The sequence below is a fragment of the Orcinus orca genome, chromosome 4 (assembly GCF_937001465.1).
Source record: "Orcinus orca chromosome 4, mOrcOrc1.1, whole genome shotgun sequence".
Classification (NCBI taxonomy): domain Eukaryota; kingdom Metazoa; phylum Chordata; class Mammalia; order Artiodactyla; family Delphinidae; genus Orcinus; species Orcinus orca.
In genome coordinates this window covers 2,725,662-2,749,237 of record NC_064562.1, presented here as the reverse complement: position 1 = coordinate 2,749,237, position 23,576 = coordinate 2,725,662, and the positions used below count along the sequence as shown (strand labels likewise).

The 23,576-nt window shown below is 42.2% G+C and overlaps 1 protein-coding gene across 1 annotated transcript in view; it reads right to left on the bottom strand.

Moving 5' to 3' along the window:
• Nucleotides 1–506: 506 nt before the first annotated feature.
• GUCY1B1 (guanylate cyclase 1 soluble subunit beta 1) overlaps nucleotides 507–23,576 on the bottom strand; it is a 47,451-nt gene continuing 24,381 nt past the window's right edge. Inside the window, exons 5-14 of the mRNA XM_033421569.2 lie at nucleotides 19,220–19,417; nucleotides 16,131–16,361; nucleotides 14,746–14,862; nucleotides 13,648–13,781; nucleotides 9,149–9,346; nucleotides 5,920–6,157; nucleotides 4,855–4,995; nucleotides 3,300–3,454; nucleotides 2,875–3,001; nucleotides 507–1,761 (exon numbers count right to left, since the gene is read on the bottom strand). Of these exons, the coding sequence (XP_033277460.1) occupies nucleotides 1,738–1,761; nucleotides 2,875–3,001; nucleotides 3,300–3,454; nucleotides 4,855–4,995; nucleotides 5,920–6,157; nucleotides 9,149–9,346; nucleotides 13,648–13,781; nucleotides 14,746–14,862; nucleotides 16,131–16,361; nucleotides 19,220–19,417 (1,563 nt within the window). The 3' untranslated portion in view covers nucleotides 507–1,737. The remainder of the gene's footprint in view (nucleotides 1,762–2,874; nucleotides 3,002–3,299; nucleotides 3,455–4,854; nucleotides 4,996–5,919; nucleotides 6,158–9,148; nucleotides 9,347–13,647; nucleotides 13,782–14,745; nucleotides 14,863–16,130; nucleotides 16,362–19,219; nucleotides 19,418–23,576) is intronic.

Sequence of the window (23,576 nt, the reverse complement as noted above, 5' to 3'; positions counted from 1 at the left end):
TGAACGGATGGGACCCAGAGGCACTGAGAGTAGGCTTCTCCAAGGGACGCATTAATTTACCTTCAGACAAAACCATCACAAAACCCAGCTGGTCTCCCGCCGCCTTCTTCCCACCCCACTTCCGTCCTCTTGTTTCTCACGCTCTGAGTATTCTTTCTGTGTCTTGAACATATTTCATCACTATGAATATCAGACGGTTTGGCTATTTGTACGTGTCTTTCACCCCTAAAATGCCGGGAGCTCGTCAGTGTCACTTCACACGTATCTGTGCAAATATCCTCCCCACGCCTGCCAAGGTTGGTCTTGCCGCTGTCATTGGAGAAAAATACCATCTGGGAATAGGCCTGAGGAAGAGGGACCATTCAGCTTTATCCTAACAGCAGGGAATCAAAATGAAAGCCTGTAACAGGAAAAGTGACAAGATGTATTCCAAAAACGGCACTAATCAATCAAATGACCGACAAGCCTATTCATTTCATTTTCATTGAATTAAAAACTGTCTAGAGACAAGTGGAAAAAATAATTTATTGCAGGATCTCTTACACATGAACACAGAACATTTTACACAAATATCAATGTGCTGATAGGAAATGCTAAATTTAAAGACAAACATTTTTACACAAAAGTAATTGTACTATATTTTATAAAGATAGATGTTAATAAATTATCAGAGATACTGAAGGACGACAGGCTAACGAGTCCAACAGGAATGCGTTCTATGTTGGAATTAAAGTAAGTTTTCTGAACACGATGCCCTGGATATAGTCACATTCTTGTAAGCTAAGATAAAGGAGCTAATTTCTGGGAATAAAGGGCCAGCAGGGGCTCTGACGAACAGGAACACCCCAGCCATGCTTCCAGCTTTTTCCTTGGATGTGGTCAGAGCCCCTAACGTTTACCCCAAACTAACGCAATAGCTCATTGTGAAACAGTGCCGCTTTAATAGCTGCACGGGAGTAGTGAGACTTATAATTACACAAGGGGCACAATGCAAACGACAGCGTTTTAGAGGAATTATAATTGCCACGTGATCTGAGTGAACAACCCAATAGTTTAATAACAGAAATGTGCATTCTCTATTTCTGAAGGAAAGTGAGCATAATTCAAACTAGTGAGTATTTTCTTAGCATGATATATTAATTCTTATTTGGGGAGTCTGAAAATAAATTGCATTTTTTCCCTAAAATTCTGAATTCACTCCTTTAGAAAATGATTTCTATAATGATATACACCAACATGACAAAACTTTTTTATATGTTATAGTCATTAAAATATACATATGCATATATATAGAGCACTGAACAGATATGGAAAACCATGGGGTGTGTGTGTGTGTATATATATATATATAGAGAGAGAGAGAGAGAGAGAGAGAGAGAGAGAGAGAGAGAGAGAGAGACATGGCCAAATACTGTTCTGTTTCATTTAATTAAATTCAACAAATATTTATTGGGTGTCTACTACTTGCAAGTCACCATGTTAGGTGATGCCTGTAGTAGATTTTAAGACACGTGAAGCTCACATCACCCACATGAAGCCAAACTTCAGATAATATACTAAACCTTGAAAATACTCACAAGCAGAGCTCAAGCTGAATAATGAATAAGGGAAGAGATAACCAGGAGAAAGGCTTGGGGAAATGGAAAAGGACCAAGGGAATGACTGCTCCCAGGCTCGGCAGGAGTTAGGGGAAGACTGGACCTCAAACCCCATCCTCTTCACCTCAAGGTCCAAGATTCAGTTGTCATCCTGCTTTGTTTCCTTTACAAAGTGGAAAAAATAGGGTATTAATTTTCAGTGATAATAAAGCTTGTAGGACTCCCAAAGATTTTCTTTCTCTTTTTAAATAAAATTTGATCTGCATTCATATCTACAGTTTTTCTAAGTCATTCCCAGCATCACGCTGGATGAGACAGAAGCACCCAAGTCAAATGAGCAATGCTGGCGGGAAGCTAATTTATCAGAACATCGGAAGCAAGCTAGAACCAGAGGTGAGAACAGTGAAGAGAAGATGAAGGTAAGTATTTTAGAACTTGGCATTCCATTCCTTTTAGGACTTCTACTCTAAACGTATTTATAACGAATGTGTACATCCAGGAAAAGACATATAGTCAAGGAGTCTCCCCCTCTCTAAAGAACCAGCGCATCAGCGGGGAACAAAGCATCAGACTTGTTTCTGATGCAACCCACTGGGAGGGGGGAAAGCTGGCAGGACCTCGGTGTCACGAGCCACCCTGGGTCACAGGACCACCGAGCGAACCCCAGAGTTCTGAGGCCCCCCAGCACCTGGGTTCAGGCTGGAGTACACCCAGGGCACGAGCAGGCACCTATAGCCTCCCTGCGGAATCATTTAGATTCCGGAAAAGTATAGATCACTCTTCTCTCCAGGAAAGACACACGAGGGACCTGGATGTCCAAAAATGCCCAAACATCCCCCGAGGTGACAGCGTGGCCCTTACAAGGAGCTGGAGCGTCATGGTTAGGAAACCTCCCGTGAAGGCGGCCCTGTCTTGGCCCGGATGGCGCCCTCACAACAGCTGAGGGCGCTGGGGAGGGCCCGGGGGCGCCCCTCACCGCCCACTCCCCAGCTGGGTCTGAGCCAGATTGCGGAGGAACAACCAAAACCAGGTCTCCTCCGTCTACTGCTTTGGTTTTCATCTCATTAGAGGACAAAACCAGCAACCATAAAGTCTCCGCTAAGAAGTCTGTATAGTTCTAACCGGCTCACTAACGGTTCAGTATTTCTGCTGCTCTACTGAAGAGTTCGCGTAAGCAAGAATTCTTTGCAAATGAAACGTGTTTTCAGTGATTATGATTTAGCTCCCATGTTTATAGTCTGTCTTAAAAAAGGAATTACACTCTGATGAGTCATACCTCTGTTCCCGTAATTTTTCTGGATAGAAACCAAACTTGCATTGGCTCTTTTTTGCCCTTCATGGACACTGGGCCTCTGTGCTCCAAATGGAATTGTGGGTCTGAATTTTCTGGTGTCATGAGACATCTAAAGGGGACAGGGGACAGGGAGAGAAACGTGGAGTACGGCTGCACAGAGAAAGTGACACACATCAAAGCTATTTAAAGGTACCTTGAGGTTTTAGTAACAATGATCATAGCAGAAACTCCTAAGATGGTGAAGAATCACTTAAATTGGAAATAATGACACCATCTTCTCAAATAAATAATAAATAATCCTAAGAGCAGAGGTGATAAATGTTAAAGGTAATAAAAGCACCCAGGGAATTAAAACACATGCAAAGAGACATTTTTCAAATCAGTAAATACCTAGATGCGTCTCTGACCTGTATGTATATTCAGACACATTTATTTTTCCTTTTTGTCCAGTGGTTTCTGTTCGGCTTGTGAGGTTGACAGTATTTCCAAAAAGACAATAGCGAGGCATCCTCTGTCCTATGACACCGGTGACTACCTCCCCTGTGTGAACCCCTATCGTTATCTGCAGAAATCAAAGCTCCGCCTTAATAAATTCAATACTGTGAATTATTGCTTACTCTATATTAAAGAATAACGCAGAGTCATCATATAAAAATCATAAGAATTCTCTAGAACTCCAAGCATATTACAGACAAAAACCCTCACAGAAATCTTTCAAGAGAAACATTCTTTTTGTCAAGTTTGAAGCTTTCAAAGATGTGAATCTGGCAACTTACATGAGACACAGGAAAGAGATTTTAAAAAATAAACCAGAAGGGACAGGGGTTTTTATCTCATCCTCATGACTTTCAGTACACGGAATAAAGAAGATTTCAAACAGGTGGACAGGTTTCCCATTTCTATGGAAGAATGTAATACAATGGGTTCAATACAATATGAGTCTTTGTTTATACAGATGGCCAAAAGGCACAAGAAAAGATGCTCAACATCGCTAATTACTAGAGAAATGCAACTCAAGATTGCAACGAGGTATCACCTCACACCAGTCAGAACAGCCATCATTAAAAAGTCTACAAATAACAAATGCCGGAGAGGGTGTGAAGAAAAGGGAACCCTCCAACACTGGTGGTGGGAATGTAAACGGGTGCAGCCACCATGGAGAACAGTATGGAGGTTCCTTAAAAAAACTAAAAGTAGAGCTGCCATATGACCCAGCAATCCCACTCCTGGGCATATACCTGGAGAAAACTATAATTTGAAAAGATACATGCACCCCAGTGTTCACTGCAGCACTATTCACAATAGCGAAGACATGGAAGCAACCTAAGTGTCCACTGAAGGATGGATAAAGAAGATATGGTGCATATATACAATGGAATATTACTCAGCCATAAAAAAGAATGAAATAATGCTATCTGCAGCAACATGGATGAACCCAGACATTATCATACTCAGTGAAGGAAGTCAGACAAAGACAGATATCATGTGATATCACCTATATGTGGAATCTAAAATATGACACAGACGAACATATCTACGAAACACAAACAGATTCACAGACATAGAGAACAGATATATGGTTACCAAAGGGAAAAGGGAGAGGGAGGATTAAATCAGGAGGAGTTTGGGATTAACATACACACACAACTCTATATAAAATAAATAACCAACAAGGATCTATAGTATAGCACAGGGAACTATATTCAATATCCTGTATTAAACCATAATGGAAAAGAACATGAAAAAGAATACACGTTATATATGTGTAACTGAACCACTTTTCTGTACAGTAGAAACACAACATTGTAAATTATACTTCAATTAAAAAAACATTAAAAATCTTCGTCTTTGTTGTCAAGATGTTATTCCTTGTACATAATTAATGATTAGCTGGTCAAGAATATAAATCAGTTGTCCAAAAGGTCTATTACTACCATTATAATATCTGTTTTATCTACTAACCTGAACAGATTCACCATCTACCTGGACCTGGCCGGCAATTTCCATCATGTCCAAAGCCAGGTGGCAAATGGAACGTGCATGGTGGATGCAGGGCTCTGGTAACCCACTCACCGTCATGTACTTATCACCGACCGTTTCCACCTAGCAGGGCACAGATTGGTCAGTACAAACATGACTGTTTCACTTGCTACCCTTACACAGAACACGTTCTTCCAATTGCTATCAATAACTTTCAACTTTCCTCCCCTGAATCTCTTAAAATTCTGATACCTTCAACTCCAACAAGAAGAAACGTCATTATTTGAAATGTACACATCTGGCACTTGGAGTCGGATTACAGGCATTATTTTTCCTCTAGTTAAGTCCCGGTTTCTCAGCTCAGATATGCTTACTACCCAGTAGAACAATTTACTACCCTATTTCCCCTTAAAACACTGATGGTTGGATGGGCCAAAGCTCCACTGCCCCCAGTTCAGTGATTTATCCTGGTCATTAACCACTGATTTTTATGATGTGCTCACCAAGTGTTACACTGTTCCTCGGAAAAAGACTATAAAATAAATAGTCCTTGTGACACTTCTATGACTCCAGATGCCTGGAGGTGGTTTAGTTCACATTCTTGCCTTTACGAAGCAATATTCCACTGACTGCATTTTTCCAATATTATATTTGTTACTAACTGAAACGAAGGGCAGAAATGCCTTATAAACGTTTCCCTTCAAGCTGATGTTATCTAGAAGCAGGTCTGAGTCCCCTTCTTATGCTCCATGGCTTCTTTACTGTGCAAATCACTTTTACCTTTCAGTAAAAATGTTGCTTGCAGACCAATGACACGAATGCCATGTTTATATTACGTGTCATAAACCACCTGCACGGATTTAACATTTTATTTTAACTAGGGAATCGTCTGTTCCATTCATTTGGGTTACAAGGAAGAGAATGTTTTAGAACGAGACGTATTATTTATGAAAATGGTAAATAACGAAGGCATGAGAGCTGCCCGTACCAAGCCTGCAGGGCTACAGTCAGGGAATGGCACTGCATTAGGACAGGACCTGGACTTGCCTTATAAACAAACGGATTTTTCCGGGAATCCGTCAGAGTGTCGAATCTGGTATAGAGGTCGTTGAGGAGGTTGACAATCTTCATGGCCCCTTCCCCAGACGCATGCTTGCTGCAGAAGGCGTTGAAGCCCACGATGCCGCTGAAGAGGATGGTCACGTTGTCGTACCTCTTCGCGGGCACTGGACGCTTGTGCCTCAGCTCGTTGGCCACGGACGGAGGAAGGACAGAGTACAGCAACCTGTCCAGAGGGGTGAGGACAAAGCCACAGTGAGAGATGCTGAGAGCAGCTTCAGTGCCTCTCCAGCCCACTTCGTAGACTTCAATGCCATGTGCACTGTGCAGGCTTGGGTTCTGACAGGACACCCGCTATTAGCCATCTTTGTAAGTCAAGTCGAGAAAATATAAATAATTGGTTTGTTTTAATCCCACAGAACATCCCCAAATCCAAACCAATTCAAAGCAAATCAAAATAAGCCAAACAAAACAGAGGACTGACACCGGGAAGTCGAAGTTGTCTTGCGTGGTCTTGTGTGTCGACGCTCCTGCTGGGATGTTCACAGGATGAAAGAAGCCATTCAAGCACTTAGCACTGTTTGGATCCCACAAAACCAGGGATACGTTCACCTCTCAGGGATAAGCCATCTGCCTCAACGTTTGTCATCTGACGTGAAAAGCAGATTTCCCCAACAAGGACCTACTGTACAGCTCAGGGAACTCTACTCAATATCCTGTAAAAACCTTTAACAGAAAAGGATCTGAAAACGAATATGTATATATGTATATATAACTGATTCACTTTGCTGTGCACCTGAAACTAACACAACATTATAAATCAACTATACTTCAATGAAAGAAAGAAAGGAAGGAAGGAAGAAAGAAAGGGCAGATTTTTCTGTTTCATTCCTGCCTCACTCCTTCATGGAAGAAACGGATAAAGCAGGTAGAAATTGGTCTAGACAAGAAAAGATCCTATTTCCGTTGACAATCCTGAGACCACGCTGACGGGACCAGGGGCCCTGGGGAGCAGGGAGAGTGGTGAGCACACGGGAGGGGTGAGAGCTGAGCAGAGAAGCGGAAGCAGGCAGACCTGCGGTTCCTTGACGTGACGGCGCACAGGAGTAGCCACCACCTCCGAGCCTCTTCCTCCCCTAAGCCAGACGGCACCGGTGCCAAGGTTAAGGTGCAGAATGGTGCTGAGGTCTCATTTTTTCGCTACCTTTAGTGGAATTTATTCAGTGTTTCACTTTTCACTTTCAAACAGAGAACACTTTATACAACATTTTAAAGCTGTATTTGAATATTAAATGTGACCAGTGCAACTACTTCATTTCAACAAAAATTCATAGTAATTGTTTATAATTAAATCACCTTGAAAACCAAACACCAACGAAGATGGAAACCTTGGTGGTTTTCCAATATAACAGCCGAGCAGGGTCCGAGTAACTCAGACTTACAGATCCAGGTGACTGTGAGCCTTGGTGCTAAGTGCTATCTTACAAGCTCCATAAACTGTGTTATTTTTCATGGTGGAAGCTGTACCACAGACGGATAAATATACATTTTGAGTGGTTTCTCGAGCAGTAGGAGGAATCTGACTGGCCCACCTCATCCCACATACTTGTGGAAATTTGCCAAATACCGGAACGCTTAAGGGGTTCCCTTCAGGGCCGTGAGGAAAGTAAAGTGGTGTCGAAGAAACTAGTTTTCAGCTTCATTATACAAAGTAGGAGAAGGGCAGGAAGAAGCTAGGGATGAAGACAGACGTTTACGTGGATTCTCTATCCATCTAGCTGCCAATAAACAGTTAATTGCTGTGTTTACCTGTGGGCACAGCATCCAACCACAGGCAACACACACATATCAATGCAAGAAAAGGACAGGAAGTGGTGCTGTTACCAACCCTATGGTGTCAAGTAGAGTGACACAGTTCTTACACGAAGGAAGATGAGGTCAATTCTCCAAGACAGCTGCCTATTATACAAACGTTAAAAATGAACACGCAAGACCACCGGAAAAATTCTCTTACGAAAGTCAGTGATTTCATGCTTTTAATTGATTTTAATTAATATACTCAAGCGAGGCCAAGCAGTATGCACAATGTGTATTTGTTTAAATGAATTACTTGAAAACGAAATATTATCTTAAATGTTCCTTGCCCAGTAGTTCATAATTTAATCCACCATTCGTAGAAAAATAACAGTTTTGTGTTTTGATACCTTTGTTCATGTATCAAATTACAGATGCAATTGCTGTCATCACAAATGACACTACAGTCTGTCAGACTCACACCTGCCGAACCCAAAAATAATTTGGAGTCCAAGAACAGAACGCTTTTAAAATATAATGGCCAAATCTAAGTTCAGTGTTCTGTGTCCCCCAGCACCTGGGCAGCCCTGGCACCTAGAGGTACACCTCTTGTGTGAAGAACTGGATGAACGGGTAGTTGGACTTGAAATATGCACTTGAATTATTCTTCTAATCATTTCCAGAGACATGCTTTAGCGTATATTCTTCCAGCTTGGTTTGTAAAATTACTATTAGGACTGACTGATTTCTGTGTGCATAACTTCTATTGAAGTGATGTGTTAAGAGTTTACCTAGGACTCCAGACCTACGGCAGGTCCCACGCCTCGGAGTCCTGTTATAGGGAAGAACCTCTGTGTTCTATTACAAGCTAATCACTAACGGGGTGTTGCTTATCAGATTAAATTGTACACGATGGCCCATCTCTGGGAACCCTGCTCCCCAGGTCATGAGCCTGGGGAGCAGGGTTTAGCTCCCAGGAAACAGCCTAACCAGGTTCACCAGGGAGCGGCCGCAGGAAGGAAGACATTCACACCTCCCAGCCCCAGACGCGGCCAGGAACCAGGAAGTGCTTAGCTTTAGCCCCGCCCCTTTGGCGGATCCCACCCACCTTTGGCTTTAGCCCCGCCCCTTTGGCTGGTCCCACCCCCTTCGGCTGGTCCTGCCCCTTTTAGTACAAAAGGAGCCCGAATTCTAACTCAGGCCAGATGGTCGTTTGGGACACGAGCCCGCCATCTTCTGGGTCTGCCATCTTTCCGACTACGATCGCTGTTCCTTGCCCCAGCAACTTGTGTCTGGATTTACGGGCCTGCTGCGCAGCAAGCAGCCTGACGGTCAGTCTTAACTACGGCAGGGCCACCGGCTACCACGCAGGCCAGCCCTGCCAGCCCTGCCCGCCCTCTTTAAGCACAGGGCACGTGCTTACGTGTCTGTCTTCTTCTTTTCATCTTCCAGGGCGCGCAGTGTGAGCTGCAGCCTGTCCGTGAGGATTTCCAGCTCCTGGGTCAGCTTGTACTCCTCTCGGAACTGCTCCCCCAGCAGCACGAGGTCCCGCGTGGCATCGTGCAGGGGGATGTCGCTCAGGTACAGCCCTCGCCGGGTCAGGTCGTCCAGGTTCATGACACTGTCACAGGGAGAAGGAGGCACTGTCAGTCCCCAGGGTCCCCACGGTAACACTGCCCTGGCTCCTGTCCAGGAGTCTAATCCCGCCGCCTGCCATTCAGCAGGTCAGGCGGAAGATTTGGAGAAAAGCGAGAGGAATGTGCTTCGTTCTTCTCAATATTTAAACATCTGTCAAAAGAGCAGTGAACCTGACATGCAGTGAACCTGACATGCAGTTTTGCCAAATGGCACTGTCTAAGGCCATCAGCCTAAATTAAAAGATAATGCGAAAAACTGCCCTACGAAACCCGCTCGGGTTTTTAACACAAGCCTGTTACTTATTATTGCCACAGTTTTCCCTCATTATGAAGAGATGAAGAAAAAGTTATCTTTCCTCTCTTTAACAAGGATAACAGTGTTTCTTCTGAGAAGCTAGTTCATTGTTGCCTTAGGGGTTCTATGACGTAACTAGGCATCTTCTCTTTCACAGACAATGATGAAAGGTTTACAGCCTGATTTATGACCCATCTTCAACATGACTTTTCTGTACTCATGACTTTCTAACATGCACTTTCTATTCTGCTCTTACTTCTGGCTCTAATTTCTTCTACTACCCGTATTTTCTTTGACAAATTTTCTCATTTATTTGAAACAGTATTTGCTCTTGCTGAATTTGATGCATCTTCGTAACTTAAGTCATTCTTAGAACAACGTGGTATTTATCGATTTGGTGAAGATCTACCAGTAAAAAGTTGACTTTTAAAAAAATTTAGTATTTGGTTAAAATGTCTGAAGGTTACATTCTTGGTTTGAATTTTTTAAATGCAAAGTAATTATTTCTAGTTGTGCATAATAATTTCTCTAAAGTGACATAACTGTGTTGTGACTCTACTAAAGAAATTGGGATTAATAAAATGTTTCCCTGCAATATATTCTCAGCAGAAATGTCCATAAATCAAAGCAAAAATTAGCATGCTAATAAAGAAAACTAAAATGATCAGTTTACTATTGACACACACCCTTCAGGAAAGAGGCCAGCTCATCCAGCAAACGGTCTACAAGACCTGCCAGTGAGCAGAGGAAAAATGACTATAACTGTGAAATGAAAATGAAGGGTTCAAATGCTCATACTGAGTGAGAAAACTTAATCAAAGTATGTCTCGTTCTCAAAACATATTTATTATTATTTTAATGAGCTATTATTTTTTTTCCTGTTTTTTTCTTAACATCTTTATGGGAATATAATTGTTTTACAATGGTGTGTTAGTTTCTGCTGTATAACAAAGTGAATCAGTTATATGTATACTTATATCCCCATATCCCCTCCCTCTTACATCTCCCTCCCACCCTCCCTACCCCACCCCTCTAGGTGGTCACGAAGCACCGAGCTGATCTCCCTGTGCTATGCGGCTGCTTCCCACTAGCTATCTAATTTACATTTGGTAGTGTATATATGTCCATGCCACTCTCTCACTTCGTCCCAGCTTACCTTCCCCCTCCCTGTGTCCTCAAGTCCATTCTCTACATCTGCGTCTTTATTCCTGTCCTGCCCCTAGGTTCTTCAGAACCATTTGGTTTTTTTTGTTTTTTTTTTAGATTCCATATATATGTGTTTTCATACGGTATTGGTTCTTTTTATGGCTGAGTAATATTCCATTGTATATACGTGCCACATCTTCTTTATCCATTTGTTTGCTGATGGACATTTAAGTTGCTTCCATGTCCTGGCTATTGTAAATAGAGCTGCAATGAACATTGTTGTACATGACTCTTGGAATTATGGTTTTCTCAGGGTATATGCCCAGCAGTGGGATTGCTGGGTCATATGGTAGTTCTATTTTTAGTTTTTTAAGGAACCTCAATACTGTTCTCCATAGCGGCTGTATCAATTTACACTCCCACTAACAGTGCAGGAGGGTTCCCTTTTCTCCACACCCTCTCCAGCATTTGTTTGTAGATTTTTTGATGATGGCCATTCTGACTGGTGTGAGGTTATATACCTCATTGTGGTTTTGATTTGCATTTCTCTAATGATTAGTGATGTTGAGCATCCTTTCATGTGTTTGTTGGCAATCTGTATCTTCTTTGGAGAAATGTCTATTTAGGTCTCTGCCCATTTTTGGATTGGGTTGTTTGTTTTTTTGATATTGAGCTGCATGAGCTGCTTGTAAATTTCAGAGGTTAATCCCTTGTCAGTTGCTTCGTTTGCAAATATTTTCTCCCATTCTGAGGGTTGTCTTTTAGTCTTGTTTATGGTTTCCTTTTCTGTGCAAATACTTTTAAGTTTCATTAGGTCCCATTTGTTTATTTTTGTCTCCATTTCCATTTCTCTAGGATCAAAAAGGATCTTGCTGTGATTTATGTCATAGAGTGTTCTGCATATGTTTTCCTCTCAGAGTTTTATACTGTCTGGTCCTACATTTAGGTCTCTAATCCATTTGGAGTTTACTTTTGTGTATGGTGGTCCGGATTCTTCTAATTTCATTCTTTTACATGTAGCTGTCCAGGTTTCCCAGCACCACTTATTGAAGAGGCTGTTTTTTCTCCACTGTATAGTCCTGCCTCCTTTATCAATGATAAGGTGACCATATGTGCGTGGGTTTATCTCTGGGCTTTCTATCTTGTTCCATTGATCTATATTTCTGTTTTTGTGCCAGTAACTGTTTTCCTCTTGGGGTTATTTATTTTGTAAGTAAAACTGCTTTCAGTTGATCTCATTTCGTGTGAGTACTGGTTTCTCTATACACATGAGCAGGTCCCATATGACAACGGGTGAGTGTGTCACTATGTAGCCAATTTCTGCATATGGTGATTAGCAAGTAGACTCTAAATTTCCTGCTTCTATTTCCAAAGAAACCTTTCTCTCCATGAGTAGAAACTGTCCCTATTGAGAAGCTGTCATTCTACCGATACTCAACTTGGAAAGAGGCCGAAGGAAGAACACTTATTTATAGCAGTTGAAGATATATAGTTAGATCAGTGGAGTTTATTAATAAAAATTATAAAGAGTTTACATTCCCTAATTTTGTCTCTTTTATTTTCGTAATATATATTCTCGGGGAAAACCCCATCATTAGTCTTACAGAGTCTTTAATGCCATATTAATAATCTCCAAGGAAGGTGTCACAAAATTCATTTGATTTTTCAGAAATTTTAAGACAATATCTTTAAATGAAAAGTGATCAATTGGACTTTAAACTAAATTTTTAATCAACAGCCCACCAAAACATCCTTTCTTGAGTGTTACTAGATAATGTGCATACATTTGGCCTGCACAAAGTTATAAATACACAAACTATCACCTAACAACAAGTTCTACAGTTATCTGTGTCTACTGCTCTCAAGTGAATTTAGGTATGTGTTTCTTACTCTAAATTCCCATGCATCTTTTAGTAGAATGCTTGTCACGTTGGGAAAATACCAACCTACAGTTGTACTTCCCTCTAATGTTTATTATATCTATTTTTTAAATTAATTAATTTATTTATTTGTTTTTGGCTGCGTTGGGTCTTTGTTGCTGTGCACTGGCTTTCTCTAGTTGTGGCGAGCAGGGGCTGCTCTTCATTGCGGTGCGCAGGCTTCTCATTGTGGTGGCTTCTCTTGTGGAGCATGGGCTCTAGGCGCATGGGCTTCAGTAGTTGTGGCACGTGGGCTCAGTAGCTGTGGCTCGCAGGCTCTAGAGCACAGGCTCAGCAGTAGTGGCTCACGCGCTTAGCTGCTCTTCGGCATGTGGGATCTTCCCGGACCAGGGCTCGAACCCATGTCCCCTGCATTGGCAGGCAGATTCTTAACCACTACGCCACCAGGGAAGTCCCTATGTTTATTATAAATAACGTTATTTACATAAATGTCAACTTAAAACTATATTTTGAATAGTATATCTCAGTTAAAGTAGTGAAATAGTTTTACTATAAAATAGCTTACATCCAGAAATCATTAGAAAAGTAACTTCTTGGTGCCAAATATAACCATGTATTTCTGCCATCGCATTACATGCTTTATAGTTTGCTTATGGACATATGATGTGTCTTTGGAAGGTACAAAGCTACAGAGTTAGCTACCTTCAGATTAGGTATCCCCTGATCTAATGGCATAAACACTCAGCAAATTGACTAAGATATGGCAAACAAAACAGAAGACATGACTCCTTCCGAGTTTATTGCAAATGTTCAATGAAGTTATCCTTGTTATAGAGAGGCGTATAAGAAGAGTTGTGAAGTCTAAGCATACTTTGTAGAAACAATTGAATAAAAAGATATTGGACTCCTTCATTAGCGCCAGATGGGTACTTCTATCTATTATAATTCACCTCGAAGTGATTACCTTGGTGAGCACAGGAAAAGTATGCTGTCTGCTTCAGGTAAGTAGATCATCTGGCCCTTGAGCCGTAAGCAGCTGATCTCAGTGCCCGTCAGTTCATCCTCACACTCTGATTTCTCTACATCCAACAACCCTTCCTGGAAAAGGCAAGACACAACTGTCCACTCATGCCTTTGTCTCTACCTAACGACTCAGCCGAGAAGGACACAGAGACCCTCATTCCCACCAAACCGTAAGGGAGAACATCGGCCCAGGTAGAACAGGAGAGGCGTTTCACCAGAGTCCGCCAGGTAACAAGCAGACAGCCTTACATCACTGCAGAAAAGCCAACTGACCGCTTCCTTTGAACCCAGAAAGACAGTAGCTGTGCTACTCTCACATCTTTATGGAAAGCTGCAGTGAGTCTTATTTCTGATTTTCCACCATGGCCACAGCACGTAATCCCAGGCTCTAGCAAAGACCAGACCCAGTGTCCCCATGCCCACCCCTACATGCACAGAGCAGCTGGAAGCAGCTGGATCCAAATACAGGAAGCAGGTGTGGGGAAGACCTTTGTAGGTGGAGGGCGGAAGGGAGGATGAGCTTCGTCCTCTGGAACACTGGCTACATCAGCCCCAAGAACAGAAACTACGAGATCTGGGTACCACCAACTATCAACTGAATGAAAATGTTATCACTTGTATTTCCCCACAAAAATGCCCTGAAGAATAACAGACAATTTAGGGAACAACAAACCAGCGGCTTTGGGTGAAGTTTAAAAAAATCTTTATTAGTTCCCCAGATTTCTAAAATAGGAGTCTGTAGCTGTATATTGAGTAAAAGGTGTTGGTTTCATCGTGTGCACCCGGGCAGCCTGGGCGAGGCCTTCTCCAAACTCTCACGCGTTTATTCTAACCAGAGGAGAGGGTCCCACTTCCCTACAGGCAAACCCCAAATCAGCACCGTTGCCTTTGAAATAGGACTCCCTTCGGGCTCTGGTGTTTCTCTCTCTACACCTTCTGCATCTCACAGAATGTTTTCGCAGCTAATTATCCCTGTGGAACACTTCTAATCTGTAACAGACCTTACTTTCTCACATTTACTGAAATAATATCTCAATACCTTGCTTCTCAGTACGAAGACCGTATTGATGTGTGAGAGGATCCCATGGAAACTGATGTCAATATGAGGACGGACCAGGGAGAAGACAGACAGGAGGCTGCAGGTCCCAGGCTGGAGCTAAAATGCAGATGAAAACAAAAGGATACTTAGCAAATAATTCTTATGATCTGATAGTAGTTATTAGATCAGACCAGCTCAACAGCACTTAAACATAGAAAATCGTAATTATTTCGTAGGAAAGTGACCTCAACTGTGGACTCACATCATCATCTAAGCAGCTTGGCAACTAAATGAACACCCAGTAGTTGCCTGAACATGAAACCTAATATGGAATCAGGGGACTAATGTTCAAATATAAGCTAATCTAAACAAGAGAAGAATTTTTGAAGAAAAAAGAATGGAACTTAGCTTTTAAATTGTAGCATGAGGTGTTAGATGTCCACGGCCTAAAATGAAATTTAAATAGCAAAACCACCCACGACACTCATAGTTTATCGGGAAACGGCTAATTACCAATAAAAGGGAAAGTGGGTGACTGCTTACACTAAGTGATGTTCATCCACCCTCTAGCCTCACAGTATAACAAGGGGAGAGCAGGCCAAGAGGGACGTGACACAGTCAAGGTCATCAATGGAGGAGAGGCAGAGGCAGCATAACAGCCCAGTCCACACATGGTTCTGCCTCCAGATTTATGGGTTCATGCCAGATCCCATGGGAGTTCATCCTGAATTAAGAGTCCTTAATTACAAGCAAAAAGTATCTCTAGACACATGTCATGTGCAATTCCAAAAGTCAGAAACGGAGAGGAAAGAAAAAGTGGGCAGAGAGGACTTGACAACAGGTCTGAATAAGAAGATAATATAATAACAATAATAATAATACAAGTCAAACGTACATTCCTGGCATCACCCAACTGCTGTCCTTTGATGCTTTTTCTACTAAACCCCACGGTAACCTCTATCGCTTTCCTCTTTGGTGTATTTTAAATTCCTTCCTTTTCCCTGCAAATGTCAGTGGTTGATTTTGAAAGTTATTTTCAGACAGTAGATATTCAGTGACTATTTGCTCCATGTTGAATAAATTAAGTGAAAACTGATCGTTACTGGAAAGTTACTCACTTCCTCATTAAAACAAGTACACTATTCCCACAGAATTCTCCCACTGCCCTTGTGATTAAAACAGAAAAAAATAAGTAGCTGTCCTAGGCAAAGCTGCAGTATGCTGAAACACACTTAGTGTGCAGTTACGGAACTTCTGTGACGTACAGTGTGCTCCACGTTACCTGATACATAAGCAAAGGGTTAAAGGTATGAATGGTCACCTGTAACGATAGTGTCTTTGTGGCCTTCTGTCTCAGGCCCCAAGGGAGTGTGATGTACTCTTACCTGGGGAAGGACTCTGTAGATGGCATTGCCACACTGAGTGACCACGAGATCCCGGTTGAATATGATGTGAAAGGGAAAAGCTTTGCAGAAGGTATATGGGCTGATGCGTGATTCCTGGGTACCATTTTCTTCAAATCTGTCAAGATCTTCATAAAAATCCTCTTCTTTTGACTCTTTTTCTTCAATCAAAAATTGAGTATGATCACATTCTTCGTTTCTTTGCTGAATAACCTGGATGCCAAAAGGGGAAATGGTGTTAATTGTCTGCATTTAGTTACAATACCTAAATACCTAAGAAACTGGTGATGAGAACTTCACTTAGCAGGTTAATTTTAAAAATTCAATATATGTAAACACTATACACGCCTAACATAGAAAATTATTTCTGGACATTGATTTATGAAATCTGAAGACTGACTAAGTAAATTCACAGAAAGATAGCAAATCTGGTACGAGTCCCCTAGTGGTCCATGCAGCCTCTTTGGTAGAATTTGGGGGAAGCACCCCCTTGTCCTGGTGGGCTCAGCACCCCTCAGCCAGGCACACGTACAGTAGACGCCCTACACATCATACAGAGTGGTATGTTTAATATGGTCAAAAATGACACGCACAAACAGGGAAATGAAACGACAGAAATACGTATTTAATATGCCATGTCATTTTTTTATCCATCAATCGGCAAGTATATAAAAATTACAGTACCACATGAGGTAGGATACAGAAGAAGAGTCATTTCACATGCCACTAATGGGGGTATTTTGACTAATCTTTCTGAAGAATAGATCGACAAAATGCATAAAAATCCCCCCTCCCCAAATTACCTTTTTTGATTTAATTCCAAATCTAGGACTTTATTCTATGGGAGTAATCATGATCATGAGCGAAGCTCTCTAAAGAATAACTACATTTCTAAATATTATTCACAGGCAAATAAATGATTAAGCTTTAAAAAAGATTTTTCCTTTCGAGTTTAAGAAACTTCAACCAACACATCCTCTTATAAAGGGAAAAAACCATATCTCAAATTGCGGCCAGATCAAAATGGGAAATAGCTGAATGAATATTTCTTCAGCTGCAGCTAAATGAAGGCAAAACATTGCTCTTTCTCACTTTTTTCCTTAGTTCACTGCAGCCAACTCTGACACTTAAGAACAAATCTCAATTAATATGGACGCTATTGTATATGTTTTCCCAAATGTAGTTTCACGGTGAAATCAGGATATTACCACTAAAACTGTCACACTAATCTACTACACTGCTGAAAGATTAGTATTCTTATTTATGATTGGAAAATTCTGCCCCATGAAGATTAATTTCCCTAAAGTCTCATAAAGAAAACAAAACAATCTTAAAATTTTGATGTTCTGCTGTGTTTCCATTTCAGCTAGAAGAACTGAATTATATGCAACCTAAATTTACTAATGAATTCCTCAATTATACCCTTTTGCCTTGGTTAAATCAGCGAAATGAACAGCTTTTCTGATCATGTTTTTAACCTCTCCTTCGTATATCACCTTCATGACATGGTCTAATATTCCTGAAGTAGTTAAATTGTCTGGTAGCTCTGGACCTATTAAACTTAGGGATTCAACATAAGAATACCTCAGGAAATTAAAACAGTGCCTTTGAAAAACATTAAATATACCAAATATAATTACCAAATGCAAATATTTCAGACATCTATATTGGAATACTTGAATAAATGAAGGTCACAAGACAACCCACATTGTATAAGTGGGATGTATAAAGTGAACCCCATAATTATACAGAGCACCATACCAAAGGCTCTAATAACCGTGGCAACTGCAGTTTCCAAGGGTGCCCAGTTTATGCTGCTTTCCTGAAGTTTCTATGCCCTTACTTCTTGCTCAGCTTGGCTACGTAATGAACAAACCAAGAGCAGACCCAGTGTTTACAACCCCCGTGATACAGGCTCATGTACTATAAGTGAAGTGTTAGTTCGGTGTCAGGATCCAGAGCTGGAAATGAAAGGCGTATACAATTTTAATTGAATTCCAGTGAGATTCCTAATCACGGGTGAATTTCAATCCTTGACCCAAGTTTTTAAATGTCTCTGGATTTGATAATGTTACGTTATCCATACTCCCACTTTCTAGTTGTAGAGAAACTAAGGATGCACCTGGGGATCACGTAAAAAACGACACCAACTCTTGAAAGTAAAAACACCCGTGAAATCTCATGTGACATTACTAGATTAAATATACGGCATACTTTTCTAAATTAATCAATTTAAATGTTACAATTTCTATTCGTGTAATACTGTACTTAAAGTGTGGGCTTCCCACACATGTTAGAATGTAACTATAGATCTAAGAAAGCACTGCCTATTAGATTTTCCATAAAGAAAGCAAACCGAAATAGGGTACCCTCGGCCCACTTTTCTCAAACCTAGGGCCACTGAAAAATGTCTCTTGGGGCTGAGCACACAAAACACAGCTCCCTGGGAGCGACTCTGGATTAGAAATAAGGAAAAATGATAGCTCCCTTCATTGCACAGCTATTGTATCAGTACCTTGAAATGATCACTCAAAACTGACAGGGTGAATTAGCAACAGCTGAGACCAGCTTCTTTTACCAAGTGATCTAATTAAAAAAAAAAAAAAAAAAAGCAAAGGTTTTAGCCCACAAAAATGAAATATTCAAACCACATTTCAGGGACAGACCAAAAAGTCCACACACACACACAAAAACCCAGTAAAATAATACTTCATCTCATATTACTTTAGAATGTGTCCATGTTACAGGGGGTTTTTTTGTATTCTGAAGGCCACAGCTCAGCCAGACAAAGGTCCTCCTGCTTCCCAGCTAGTGTGAGCTCACAGGAACTGCAAATTAAATTTCCCGTTGCCTTGAGCAATATATATAATTAGAAAGAAAAATCTGTTCCCACAAGGAAAAACTACCCTGTGTGTGCATTCCAAGCCAAATATAGAAGACTGCCAGTGTTACGGCTGGTACTACCTCTGCTGAGCGCCAGTAGCAGCGCTGACCAGGGGCACGTTCAGAGCACCTTTCTAACACCCCGCATGTCACCTGTGCCCAGAAGAGCCCCAGGTACTGACCATTACCTTCATGTCTATTTCAGTGTCGTGGATCTGCTGAGCTACCGTCTTAATGATCCCGATGACAATGTCCTGCAGGCCTTCTCTCTCTGAGTAGTAGTGCAGGATGAGCCCTTTGCCCTTCTCTGCATCGGTGCACCTAAAGGAAGGTGCTCGCATACCCGGGTAGATGGTAGCAAGGTGGTCGTGCAGGGCATCGAGGTTCTGCAAGGAAGGGGACAGAGTGATGAGTAAGTCCTGCTCCCATGTGGCAGCTGCCCTCGGGAGAGAAGGCTGAGGAAGCAGACTCAGGTCTGAGCTTAGGCGCCCACGGGCCATGCGAACATGCACAGGGCACAGCCTTCCCTGCTGCATCCAGACGTCGGTAAGGCAAGAACCACAGAGAACTTGAAACTAAGGTGATGAAATTAAGAAGAACATCTGTGTGAATGGATAAAGAAGATGTGGTGCACACACACACACACACACACACACACACACACACACACACACAATGGAATACTACTCAGACATAAAAAAGCATGAAATAATGCCATTTGCAGCAACATGGATGGACCTAGAGATGATCATACAAAATGAAGTACATCAAAGACAAATACCATATGACATCACTTATATGTGGAATTTAAAATATGACACAAAAGAACATATCTACGAAAGAGAAACAGGCTTACAGACATAAAGAACAGACTTGTGGTTGCCAAGGCGGGGCGGGGGGGAATGCACTGGGAGTTCGGGGTCAGCAGATGGAAACTACTGTGTATAGGACAGATAAACAACAAGGTCCTACTGTAGAGCACAGGGAACTGTGTTCAATATCCTGTGATAAACCATAGTGGAAAAGAATATGAGGACTTCCCTGGTGGCGCAGTGGTTAAGAATCCGCCTGCCACTGCAGGGGACACGGGTTGGAGCCCTGGTCCAGGAAGATCCCACATGCCACAGAGCAACTAGGCCCGTGTGCCACAACTACTGAAGTCTGCGTGCCTAGAGCCCGTGCTCTGCAACAAGAGAAGCCACCGCAATGAGAAGCCCGTGCACTGCAATGAAGAGCAGCCCCCGTTCGCCGCAACTAGAGAAAGCCCGCATGCAGCAACGAAGACCCAACGCAGCCAAAAATAAATAAAATTTAAATAAATAATAAACCTTTGCATTAAAAAAAGAATATGAAAAAGAATGTGTATATATATGATAACTGAATCACTTTGCTGTACAGCAGAAATTAAGACGGCACTGTAAATCAACTATATTTCCATAAATTAAAAAAAAAGAAAAACATCTGTGACTGCTAACAGTGGAAATATTTTAAAGAAGGTAAACAAACAAGGGGGTGTAAAACGGATACCTGAAGCAGAAAAAAGAAACACAGTTTCTAAGACAAAGGTATGCATATTTGCAAGAGTTTGGGGCAGTTGTATATTTATGTTATGATAACCAGCATGGAATGCCCAAAGTGATCACATATTATACTTTGTTTCCACTACAATCCTAAAACTTGACTATTAATTCAAAAACTACATCAGAGTTATAAGCATATGAAAATATAAGCATACTCTTTGTGAAATAATATTTTAGTAATTAAAATTATTTTGGAAATTATATCAGTATAATTTCTTCATGTTCATTTATAGTCTCCAAGCAAGGTACAGCCTCATAGCTAACCTGTGAAACTGAACCTTTTGGAACTGAAGTCTTGGAAAACTAATAAATTTGCAAATAAATATTTTCTGTTCTGATAGCCTTGTGATTAATTTCTTTTTGATTAATTTAGAATGTACCAAATTCCCCACTTTCTTGTATTACTAATATTAAAAAAAATTTTGTTTAAAGATCACCAGAAGAAATGGTACAAACTATACTACTGACTGGGTGCAACATGGCTTTCCAACACTTAATTCATAATGCGTGTTGTGTGTGTGTGTGTTGCACAAATATAGTAGCGCACACACATAGCATAGCATGGTACAGGAGTTAAGAGCAAGGTGGCTAGAAGGAATAAAGACGGAGACGCAGAGAACGGACTTGAAGACACGGCGGGTATGGGGAAGCTTGGACCAAGTGAGAGAGTGGCATGGACATATATACACTACCAAATGTAAACTAGATAGCTAGGGGGAAGCAGCCTTACAGCACAGGGAGATCAGCTCAGTGCTTTGTGACCACCTAGAGGGGTGGGACAGGGAGGGTGGGAGGGAGGGAGACGCAAGAGGGAGGAGATATGGGGATATATGTATACGTATAGCTGATTCACTTTGTTATACAGCAGAAACTAACACACCATTGTAAAGCAGTTATACTCCAATAAAGATGTTTTAAAAAAAACCCAAATATAAAATTAATCACTTATTATAAAAAAAAATCAAGCTGACTTTGGGAATTTGCTGGTGGTCCAGTGGTTAGGACTCTGTGCTTTCACTGCTGAGGGCCCAGGTTAGATCCCTGGTTGGGGAACTAAGATCCCGCAAGCTGAATGGTGTGGCCAAAAAAAAAGAAAAATGAAAGAAAATGCAACTATTTAAAAAATAACTAAATAATAATAATAAAAATAATCAAGCAAACTTGGATTTAAATCATGACACTGTCATTTCATGATAATGTAGCCAACCTACCCAACCTTTCTAAGGCTTGATTTCTTCTGATAAAATGGAAATAACTGAGGTGCTGTATACAAAGCATGAGCCCACCCCAGACGTAGCAGGCAAAATAACGGTGTCCCCGAGATTCCAGAACTCGGCCCTGTGAACACGCTACCTCACGCGGCAAGAGGGATTTTGCAAATGGCGCTAAGCTTATGGACCTTGCTTCGGAAGATTATGGTTGGGCCCCAGCCTAATCCCAGGAGCGACTGAGTCCTTAGGTGCCAAGACCCTTTCCTGGTTGCAGGGAGGGATGTGGGAACTGAGGAGGAAACAGGGTCTGAGGAACAGGACACCGCACGCAGGGCCTGGCGAGAGCCTGGGGCCTTACAAGCCCCCCCCCCCACCGCCCCCCTATGGCCGGTAAGTAAACTGGTCCACAGCCCTACGTCTGGCCCCGGGGGCTGAATTCTGCCTACACCCGAACGAGCGAGGAAATCTTCCCCATCCCCTATCCCCGTCCGCAGCCCTGCTGGCCCCCTGACCATGGTCCAGGGAGACCCCTATGGCCTCCCAACCTACGCAAATGCAGGATAATAATGTGTGTTGTTTTAAGCACTTATGGTTGTGAGCATTTGTCATGGTAGCAGTAAAACAGCTAATTCACCAAATAGGAACCTGTCAATAACTGGTGATTATTACTAAAGAGAATGGGAAAAGCAAAACGATCTCAGGATGCCCTGAGCCTCGAGGAGCACATCTGAAAAGGAGGTGTGGAACGGGGCCAAAACGGAAGGACGGTTCTCGTTCCAGATGTCTCAGAGAGGCCAGTTTAGGGAAACAAGGATCCAGTAAGACGTCAGTTAGGACGCGGCGCGAGTATGGCAGGAGGTGGCTCCCTGAGGGCACGTGCGGCCCTGCGTCACCAAACACTCATCCGCGCGCTGTCTGTGCAGTGTATAAAGCATGTGCACTGCGCATGCGTCACGGAGGTTGTGCGCTGCAGCCGGGGGCAGGGGGCAAGGCCGGCCCAGATCTGCACCACACTGACCCGGACTGTAAGCGGTTCATGGTTTAGCTCACAAACCAATGTGCAGGGTCGCTTTGGGTGCCTACAAGGGTTAGGGTTAGACTAAAGGACGGGGTCCAAAGACGCAGAGTGCAGGTAAGAGCTGAGGTCACAAAGGCTGACGTTCTGATTGGGATACATGGCTCAAGTCCCCTCAACTGGTGAAGCGGCTTCTTTTTGAAATGCCTTCAGGCCTAGGGCTAAAATTTGGTTTTCTGCCCCCCAGTTCCACCTGTTATAATCAAGTCAGGCCAGTTCTTAACTCAAATACCAAGTGGTCCTGATTGCTCCACAGGCTGCCGTTGCCAGGTAAGAGGAACCCAACACGGAAATGCTAAGGGCGGACAGTTTACAGAAACCTCGAGCAGCTGAAGGCCTGAGACGACTTCACTTGCTAAGTAACACGGAGGGTTTTCCTATGACGAGGTCTTCCCACGGGAACCCTTTCCTGGGAAGGGAGACATGAAGACTGCCCCTCATAACCCTGCCAGACCCCTTACACGTCTGCTGATGCTGCAAAAACGCTGTCATAGAAAAGCTGGTGAGAAAAAAGATCATCAAGAGAGTTCTGTATGTGTTTCCCGCAAAGTCAAAATTCAGCCTGTTGCTGCTAAATTAAATTTCCGTCCTTGTTCCTAAAATAATTTCCTAATGTAGTCAGGCCCGGGTACTGTGTTGCGGCTCATTTTCATGAAAAAATTTAAAAATGAGTCAAACA